At 40.3% G+C, this 9,496-nt stretch overlaps 1 protein-coding gene across 1 annotated transcript in view; it reads right to left on the bottom strand.

Annotated features, from left to right (window-relative positions):
- PSMC6 (proteasome (prosome, macropain) 26S subunit, ATPase, 6) overlaps nt 1–9,047 on the bottom strand; it is a gene marked incomplete at its 5' end in the record, with an annotated part of 11,919 nt that extends 2,872 nt beyond the window's left edge. The window contains 11 exons of the mRNA XM_010084398.1: nt 804–884; nt 975–1,095; nt 2,152–2,213; nt 2,570–2,693; nt 2,791–2,852; nt 3,027–3,114; nt 4,006–4,120; nt 4,545–4,612; nt 8,310–8,362; nt 8,576–8,615; nt 8,968–9,047. Of these exons, the coding sequence (XP_010082700.1) occupies nt 804–884; nt 975–1,095; nt 2,152–2,213; nt 2,570–2,693; nt 2,791–2,852; nt 3,027–3,114; nt 4,006–4,120; nt 4,545–4,612; nt 8,310–8,362; nt 8,576–8,615; nt 8,968–9,047 (894 nt within the window). The remainder of the gene's footprint in view (nt 1–803; nt 885–974; nt 1,096–2,151; nt 2,214–2,569; nt 2,694–2,790; nt 2,853–3,026; nt 3,115–4,005; nt 4,121–4,544; nt 4,613–8,309; nt 8,363–8,575; nt 8,616–8,967) is intronic.
- Nucleotides 9,048–9,496: the final 449 nt, after the last annotated feature.

The following is a 9,496-nucleotide window of genomic DNA, read 5'->3' as shown; positions in this document are numbered from 1 at the left end:
TCCTGCTCCCGAGCCACCCCCGCAATTGAGCTGCAGCTGTTTATGCAGCCAGATGGTGAATGAGATCAGTTCCACTATTCAGATCACGCCGCCTGGCTGCATGAATAGCTCGTGTCAGCAGAGAGGTGGGGGCGGCTGCACAGGCTGGGAACAAGCTGGCAGGGTCTGTGGGGCCTTACCGAAATAAAAGGCAAATCACTACTACAGTTTGCTTCAGGAAAGCTCTGAAGTGTCACTGTGAAACTAAGACTCTGGTCAGCTTAGAGTAACACAGTCATTAAATAAACCTTCCCCATCTTATCCGATAGATCCTTCTCCCCCTTGTGCTCTGGAGAGAGCTCTTCACCACCAACCAAAGACAAGCTTTGTTTCAGACAATAAGGATTTCATTACACCATCTCTGAACTCCAAAGTAAGTCTCTCCATGACTTTTAAGGATTCTTTATTGTTTTCATATTTCTCAGTAACAATTTTTCTTTCTTTGGGGAGACTAACAAAAATGCTGTTTACCTGCATTAAACTATTCCTTTAGCAGGAAACTACCTGATGAGAATCATATTGATTTTCCAGTTTACAGCTGTCTCTCCAAGGGTTCATATACAGTTTTCCTTTGCAAAGGGAGACTTAGCAACAATTTAATCAGGATACAATAAAAAAAAAAAAAAAGTAGAAATCTGAGAGAAGGGAAGTTGTGTGACCAGTGTGAGGGCAGGAATTAGAAGGGCAGAGTCATCATAACAACTCACTCTCTTCAGATGTTTACAAACAGAAGTAGAAGGATATCCAGGTAGCTTCCTACTTACCTATTTCACCATGTTTAGTGATAGGACCTGCATGAATCTTCAAAATGTCTAATCTGGCTTGTTCATTTGGTAGATCAATATCTAGAAAGAATTACAGCTTTACTAAAAACAGAAAACCACAATTCATATGGATAATATCCTCCTTCCAGCCACTGTGAAGTAGTAACTCACGGATTTTTCTATCTAGTCTTCCAGGCCGTAGAAGTGCAGGATCCAGCGTGTCTGGTCGGTTAGTAGCCATGATCATTTTAACTCTGTGCAGAGTATCGAATCCATCCATCTGATTCAATAACTAATAGAAAACAGAAGTTTGTTTTTACACAACCCAAAACGTTCCTCATGGCATCTATTGTACTTATTTTCTACACAAGTATTTTCACCAAGATGTAAAAATGGCAAAGATAAATCAGAAAAAAAAAAAAAAATGCTACAAGCCTTCTAATAGAAGGTCACAGCTCCCTGCATATTCTATAAGCAATAAATGAGAGCTTAGGAGAGATGCTGAAAATGCTTTGCTCAGAGAAAAAAATACAGAGCAAAGTCGAGCCCAAACGTGAAAGATTGGCTAAAACAACATGGCAATGAAAACACTGCAAGTACTGAAGGAGCCAACGGCTGGCTGACACTTTTTGATTGTATTGCACCAAGTCCAGGACATTCAAATTAGACTTGGAGAACAGCCTCTAGAATACTAATACATGCATACGAAGACATTTCATTGTGAAGATTCAAAGTACTTGCTCTTTGATCACAGTGATTAATTCTTTATGTAAGGCAGACACATTCTTTTGAACTGGGCAATCTGTTTGTAAACATAGGCCAATGAAGTTTCCCATTAGCTCCAGAATTCTTAATTGTCACCAGTGGTTTTTAAATTCTCTTCACACAACCCAGTTTACCAGAGCAATTAGTACAGAAACAAAGAAATACAACCGCTTCCCCTCCTAGTTCTGCAAACAATCCAACGGTAACAGTTGCAAAATTTTCTAGAGTAAGTGTCTTTGGGACTAAAAGAGACAAGCTCCACTTTCCCTCTTTAAAAAAGAGGGGGCCCTCCAAACCTTCAAGATGCATTAAGCAGCAAAGGCAAATCACAGTAAGAAGACAAAAAATCCCTAATAATTTTAGCAATTCTCAAGATGCTTTCAATTAGTCTCCATGTTGAATTCATGGCTGAGTTATCCAGATGTGCAGCTGCCTTTTGTAAAAGCACCATCTAGCTCAATTTTAGCTTAAGATTATTAACTCAGAAAAAGTTCTACCAAGCCAGACCACTGTATAACAATTTATATCTGTATTGTTATTTGATGTGGACTGTACAGTACGTAGTCAGGGTTTAGACACTCACCTCCATCAGAGTCCTCTGAATTTCTCTGTCAGCTGAGGTGCCTTCAGAAAAACGGCGACCACCTGCAGCACACCAAACTCATAAATGATAGTACTTTATTTTTGTCTCCATTTAATACTAAGTCTGAAGACAATCAGGTATCTCTTTTAAACTGGGGGGAAGGGGAGTGGTATTTTAAGAGTTAAGCACACACATTTTCAAACGTTTTTTCACACAGTCAAAAATATCCAAGTCGCATATGAACAGGTACGGCTCTAAGCTAGCTGTAATAGCTCCAGGAGGAAGCTGAACCACTTGTCCCATTATGTTTCTCCTGAACAAACATGCACGCACGCTTTCTTTTCAGCAGACAGACTGGCTTTAGAGCTAATTTCAGTTAAAAGGAGACCCCAGCCACCCTCCAGGCCATTAGCCTTACCAATAGCATCTATCTCATCCATGAAGATGATACACGGCTGATGATCTCTGGCATAATTGAACATCTCTCTGATCAGTCGGGCACTTTCACCGATGTACTTGTCCACTATCGAACTCGACACCACCTTTTGAAAGACAAAAGACACACGAATGAAGAGACTGGAGGGTAAACAGATTAAGCACGTGTGCATGTGGGCGAGTGCAAGAGTAAATTCACACTACCTTTAGGAAGTTACAATCAAGCTGGCTAGCAACAGCTCTCGCCAGAAGTGTCTTCCCTGTACCTGGACACACAAGAGATCGAAGCTGTTTAACCAGTAACCACCCAACACTGCATGTTAGAGACTTAAAAAATAAAAAATAAGCGAGAAAAGGAAAAAAAAAAAAGAAACCAACAAGGCTATTGCCACAGTTTGAGAGTGACAACTAAATATTCATCACCCTTTCACGAGACTCACCAGGGGGGCCGTAGAGCAAGCAGCCTTTTGGAGGTATAATTCCCACACGCTGGAATAATTCTGGGTTTGTAAGCGGCAATTCTATTACCTGTGAACAGACAGATAAACAAACTGAGACCCTGTTTGAGTTTTAAAACAGATCAGCAATCCCAGGAAGCTAATGGTACCACTTGCCAGTCTGTTTTCCAGCTCCCTGTATTCTTATTTATCTGTGTAGCATATTTTGTATGAGAAACAGTTAAGTAAGAAGACATCAGATTGATCTAACGGATCAATCCACAACCCTGCCCTTGTTGTTCAGCCTTCAGCTCTGCAACAGCTGGTTTCTCTTGATGCTCTTTCCTCATAACATGTTTTGCTACTAACACGATACAACGACCCAGATTCTAGCAGGTTTTGTGCAATATTCAAGTCTGATTTGTTGGTAATAATCCCAGTTATGCACTTCCACTTGACTTTATGGCACTGCCTTAGCCTAAAGGGTCTTGGATCCTTCAAACCCTCTTATTTAGGGGATTTTATTCTTTTTAATCTCAACCCAAGCTTCTATAACAATAGAGATAAATTATAACCAGTTTGAGAATTGGGGTTTGGTATTCAGAATAATCTTTTCCTGCTACTCTAAGGTGTGTGCACAGCACATAAGCGATCTCTGTTACAGTCAGCTGGCTCATAGCAGAATGAGCTTGTCTTCAAAAACCAGCATTCCTGGGCAGGCTTGCGCACCTGCAGCACTGATGCCCAAACTAACAGGACTACTTCAGTACGAAAACATTTAAACAACACTTCAGAAGTTATCTTCTAGTACAGGCAAATGCAGTCTAAGTTAATGAAACGTGGAAAGCACTAATCTGATAGGATCTTTAACAGCCTGTCTCGTGACAGTTTAGGACAAACATCAGCAAAATATTTTTGCACTGAAAAGCTTCACTCAGAACATATCCCACTATTTGATGAGTGTTTTTGAGATACTGGATACCTCTCGCAGCTCTCTGATTTGTTCCGACAACCCTCCGATCTCAGAGTATGAAACATCCCCTGGATCTTCATGAGACATATTATAAACCAGTGGATCCACTTCCCTTGGCAAATATCTGGAATAAAGAGTTGAGCAGACACATTTACAACATTATTGTAATAAATTTTACAGCAACTATGAAAATTATTTCTTCTCTTCCCACCTTGATAAAAAGTATGCTTGACAAAAAAACACAATAAACCCCAAATCTAGCAAACTTTTTCAAATTTTAAGCCAACCAAACAAAAGCTTGCCGAAAAAGCTGAATTGCAAATGAATTATTTTTTAAAGACCAACCAATTTATTTTTAAACCGTATATAATATACACGTAAGTCTTCCCCCAAAGTAATTGTCCTCACTTAAGCACTGCTTTGCATAAAACATTCACACAATATTACAGAACCGATTATTCAAACCTGTGTGTAACCTACTCAGATCAATATTTTTCCCCCTTTATACAATGAGTAGCAGCAGCAGCAGCTGTAGAGCAGAAACTTACCTCATAATAGTCAGAGTGGTCATATCCAGAGCAACTCTTGTCCCCGGCTTCAGCTTACTTTTGTCAAGCTAGTCACAAAGAAGGGATTTCAATCAGAACCACACTCCAAAACAACAGCTGGTTTTAGCCAAGATGTTTGCTGCAGCTTGCACTCTTTGCTCGATCACACAGAAGAAAACAAGGCTACTGCGCTACACGCCAAGCAGATCATTTAGTAAACACTGTGTCCCCCTCACCACCAATTTTGGGAATGCTTAAACTCAGAAAAAGCTGTTTCAAGGGAGCTGGCCTAGACCAATGAACCCGCTGGCTATCACAACTGGACACCAGCAAAGTTAAACCATACCACAGGAAGAATTTTTGTTAACAACGAAAGACATCTTGAACAGCAAGTCATTAACTTACCTCTGCCACTTTTGAAAATAAATACTATTTTCTAGACCATTGGTTTTTTGTTTGGTTGTAGGATTTTTGGAGGTTTGTTTTGTTTTTGCTTTTTACTGCTGTCAATCTGACTGGATTAGTGAGAGATCTAATCCTCCTCCCGGCTCAACACAGGACAGAACCAGCTGTTTCACAAGTAAGCAACCCTCCTTTAACAGCACACGGAACAGCCTGGCCATTTGAGTCCAAACTTCCCAACCTTCTACTCAATGGCTTTTTCATTTCTGGACTGACAGAAAGGGTGAATAGACGTTCCTAACCCATTTTCTCCAAGCTTCCATTATTTGCACATTTTCATCTCTCCAGTTACATCCCATCTTCAAAGTCAGCCGTTGTATTTGTTATTTTTGCTATTGTTTACCTCGGATGCCCTACTCATCTGCCTCAGCAGTTTTTGTCTGCTTGCTCCATTTTTATGAGATTTTAAAACACATTAGCAGTCCTGTTCCAGTACACCCTACTAACTTCTGCTGGGATTAAAACAACTAGCTTGCGTTTCTCACCTTGTTTTTAAAAAATCTGGTCTAGGAGAGCAATGTCACTTCTCACACAACACAACCTTGAACTACAATCATAGACATTACCTCTCCACTCTAATTTTCTTTTTTTTTTTTTTAAACAGAAGCACTCAATCCACATTTGAAGAATATGAAACCTCTCTATTCTGAGCTTTACTGACACGGCATCTGAACAACAGGGATTTCGACAACTGTTTGCAAGCACCGCCTGAAGTTTCCCATCGTCCCCGCTGAGGGGATTTATAAAGTCCTTTGGCTACATGGGCTCTTTAGTCGTGTTTAGGATCAAGCTGTCACTCCTCCCTTCCTGGCGTCACCAATAAGACCTCTTCCCACCTGCCTAATCGTAAGAAATCTGCAAAAGCTTGAAAATCAATCAGAATCAACATTGCCCAATAGATTTAAGTTATTCTGCAGTGGGAAGAAAACAAAGAGAAAACACTTGACCTTGAATTCCTTAGGAAATGCACTTTAGATAGGGAAGTAATTTTGTTTCAATTTAAACAGCGTCGCTCCCCTTCCTCAACGGCACAACCACAAGAATTCTGATCAAAAACTAGTTCTTCTAGTCTGTGAAACACTCCATGAGAAAATTGCCTTAATATTTTGAAAGCAATAACAGATTTTTTAAATTTTTTTTTAGCCTCTGGTATCAAATCAAGGATCTTTTACAATCAAAGTGTTTTTACTGAAGAACAAATTTGAAAGGATGTGCTGCAATGCCAGGGTAATCCAAGCATAACCTATGCCTTAGCATTTATCTCTGTTTCTACACAGAACCTCAAGACTACTTCACATGCCCCTACGTGGAATTAACTACACTTATGTTCCAGAAAAAATATTTTGTTCATTCTGGTGAAAGAAAATAGTGAGCTTGCACCATTAATGTCTTGAACGTGATGAAGCTTAAAATTATGTATTTAAAGAGCATTTCAATACTAGCAATTATTGCAGATGTTTTACGCAAGCAAAAACATATCTCATCAGTATGCTCAAGGAAAGTAAAGGATAGATTCTATGATATCTGTATATATACAACCTGAACTAACTTACTGGTACCCGCATTTCCCAAATTTCTAAAAGGGGGAGAAAAGGTCCATCTTTACTGAAAAATATACAATCCACTGACAAAGTCAACACCAGAGGAAAATACTTGTTGGGCGAGTTTTGCTCATTGCTTACTGCTAAGTATTGTTAATTGGGGGACCTCATCAGGAATTCCTCTGACAGCTAGGAACTCCCCTCCTCCCCTCTTTTTAAATTCTTCAAAGTACAGCAGGCTCCCTGCTCTGCCACTTGCTTGTTGGCTCTCAGCTCCTGCAGCCACCACACCACCATTACAGATGAATCACCTAAACAGCGTTGGTCAACTTTGGTACGCTGGAGTTCTGTTATGCTGTTCTACAATTTAACTTCCACATACAAACTTTAAACTAATCCAGAGATTCTGGGTACTGCAAAATATTTGCACATTAGTCTTGCAAACACACTTTTTTTCTATACATGGAATCAGTAAGATTTCAAAATTCCGTAAAGAACAGCGGTTTCTCTTCAGAAAGAAAAGCCACGTCTAACATCAATACTACATCTATGCTCCTTTTAGTTAAATAATTTCTGGTTTTCACAATTTCCATAATATAGGAGAACATGCTACAGTCGTGATGTGTTATAAGTTCAGCTGCAGTCACCTTTCTCCACCATAAAGGAATCAGTTCAAGATGCACTGAGAGGTCACAACTGTTAAAAGATCCTACACTTACTTGTGCATTAAAATAAATAAAATGCCTTCTCAGGATAGGCAATCCTTTCCTGGGGCCGCTATTCTCTGCTCAGAGATCCCTTACAGTCTCACATTTAATACGTATTCTTCTTTGCTTCCATTTCACAAAGTCAGGGATGAGTGCAATAAAATCTCACTGGAGATTCACTCTTGCTCCCCTAATGGCTCTGCAATCGCAGACCACTCACCAAGTATTGTGGTTCCTACTTAACAGGCAGCTTTGGTAAGGAACAGCCAATCCACAGGTTTTAATGACTGTACATAGGTCACATTCAGCACTCAATTAACCAACAAGCAGTTTTTAAACCATGCTTACACTACATGCCTTACACTTTTGTATAAAAATAAAAATCAGAGAGGACCTCTTAGTGGTTCTTGCTGACAATAACAGAAGATGGATTATGCTACAAGCAAGGTTCTGTATTAGTGTGTCTGACTTCTACAGAATTTGACAGAGAGAAAAAAAGTTGTTGTCCTGTGGACTAGAAGTGCCAAGACTTTTTTTTTTTTTAAGATCATTAATGACAAATAAAAGTCCGTCAGTGTTTAGAACAGGAGCTTTGCCTACCATAATTACTCATGGGAGTGCAAAAGCATGAGGAAAAAAATATGTATGGATATACAGTTATATAACATTAAATCTAAATCCCAGCACTACAACCATAATGGTCATACGTCATGTTCATAACACAGCAAGGGAGACCTTACACAGTTGATTAATTTTCACAGTAATAAGTTATTTTCAGAGAGTTCAAAATCAGGCAGAAAGACAGAGCTTCAAATTAATGAAAAGATAAAAGGCACGCGAGGTTCCAGGAATATTTTGGACTGTTTTGTCTTTGCTAGGAACTTACATCACTACCAGCTACAAAGGGAGAGGGCAAGCACATGCCAGTATAAAATAGCCACACACACCTTAAAGAAGAAAATACTTAATCCCACTAAGAACCCAGTTTATCAAAAGCAATGCTAATATTCAAGACCAAAGCAAACTTTTCATGAATATTCACATAAATCAGCTACCTGACGACGACAGCCAACCACATATCTTGGTCCATTTGTAGCCTTCACAATGACTGGAGAGAGAACATCAAAGAAAAAGAAATAATCAAGTTTACTTGATTCGCTCCTCTGCATTATGCTTCTGAACTATCCAATATATGTTATTTCTCTGCCAATGCTCAATCACTGACACTCTAATGCTTTACTCCTCCAAATCTTTAGCGGGGCTTTAACTACAACAGCTTACTTTCAAGATTTTAAAGAATGTAACAGTCCAGCATACTTACATTTTTCTTCTGTTAGCTGTTTAAGAACCTCTCCAACAATCTGCAAAATAGTAAAATACCATATTAGCCTACTGATAAATTACCGCACAACAACATTTAACATGTGCTTCAGGATACGGAAGATGACTGTCAGCTTTGAAAGTCTTTCTCCTGCTTCAAGCTGCTTCCCAGCACTTTTATTTCTTTAACACATCTCCATCAACCAGGACGGACACAGAAAACCTCTCTAACCCATATGCCTGGTACATTTGCTCCTGACAGGAAGTTCCTGTCAGCCAGACTGTTCCCACTTACTCTCTCTTGATACTAAAAATAGACTTAAATACTACTTCCAGGCAAGTTCACTGTCCACCACCACCACAGGATGCCACGACCTCGTTTCTCTTACGTACCTGCCCAACACTCTGCAAAGCCTTGAGATCATTTTCTGATTTTTCGTATTGCTTGGTGAGCTCTTTCAGCTGTTCCCTTACTAGAAAAACAAACAAACACAGGATTTTGCTAACTTTCAGTCCAACAGCAACTCAGAAGCAGACCCCTTACCAGCAGAAAAGCAACAGGCAGAGCTAGCCTGGGGGAGATCTGCACACCCCCAGTAAATCACCATCCTGCAAGCACAGCAGAGCTCCCGCTCACCAGCTCCAGGGCGGTGTCTCTCACCAGTGAAAACACTCTGCAGAAAGCATCAAAAACCCCAATCCAGAATTTAAAAAGATCCAACCCAAAGGTATCAGTACAGCACTGACATTTGTGCGGGGGCACCTGCTACGGCCAGAACGATGTTACAGGGCATGCTGGCAACAGGAAAATAAACTGCTGACAGAAAAACCTGAGGCTGAGGAAACAGAACGGCCCGGCGCGATGTGGAGGCTGCAGGGCCCGGCCCCCCGCCCACCCCACCGCAGGGGGGTCCTCAGGGCC

Source organism: Pterocles gutturalis, unplaced genomic scaffold (genome assembly GCF_000699245.1).
Source record: "Pterocles gutturalis isolate BGI_N339 unplaced genomic scaffold, ASM69924v1 scaffold45560, whole genome shotgun sequence".
Classification (NCBI taxonomy): domain Eukaryota; kingdom Metazoa; phylum Chordata; class Aves; order Pterocliformes; family Pteroclidae; genus Pterocles; species Pterocles gutturalis.
The sequence above is the reverse complement of the archived record's forward strand: the minus strand, read 5'-3'. Positions and strand labels throughout refer to the sequence as shown.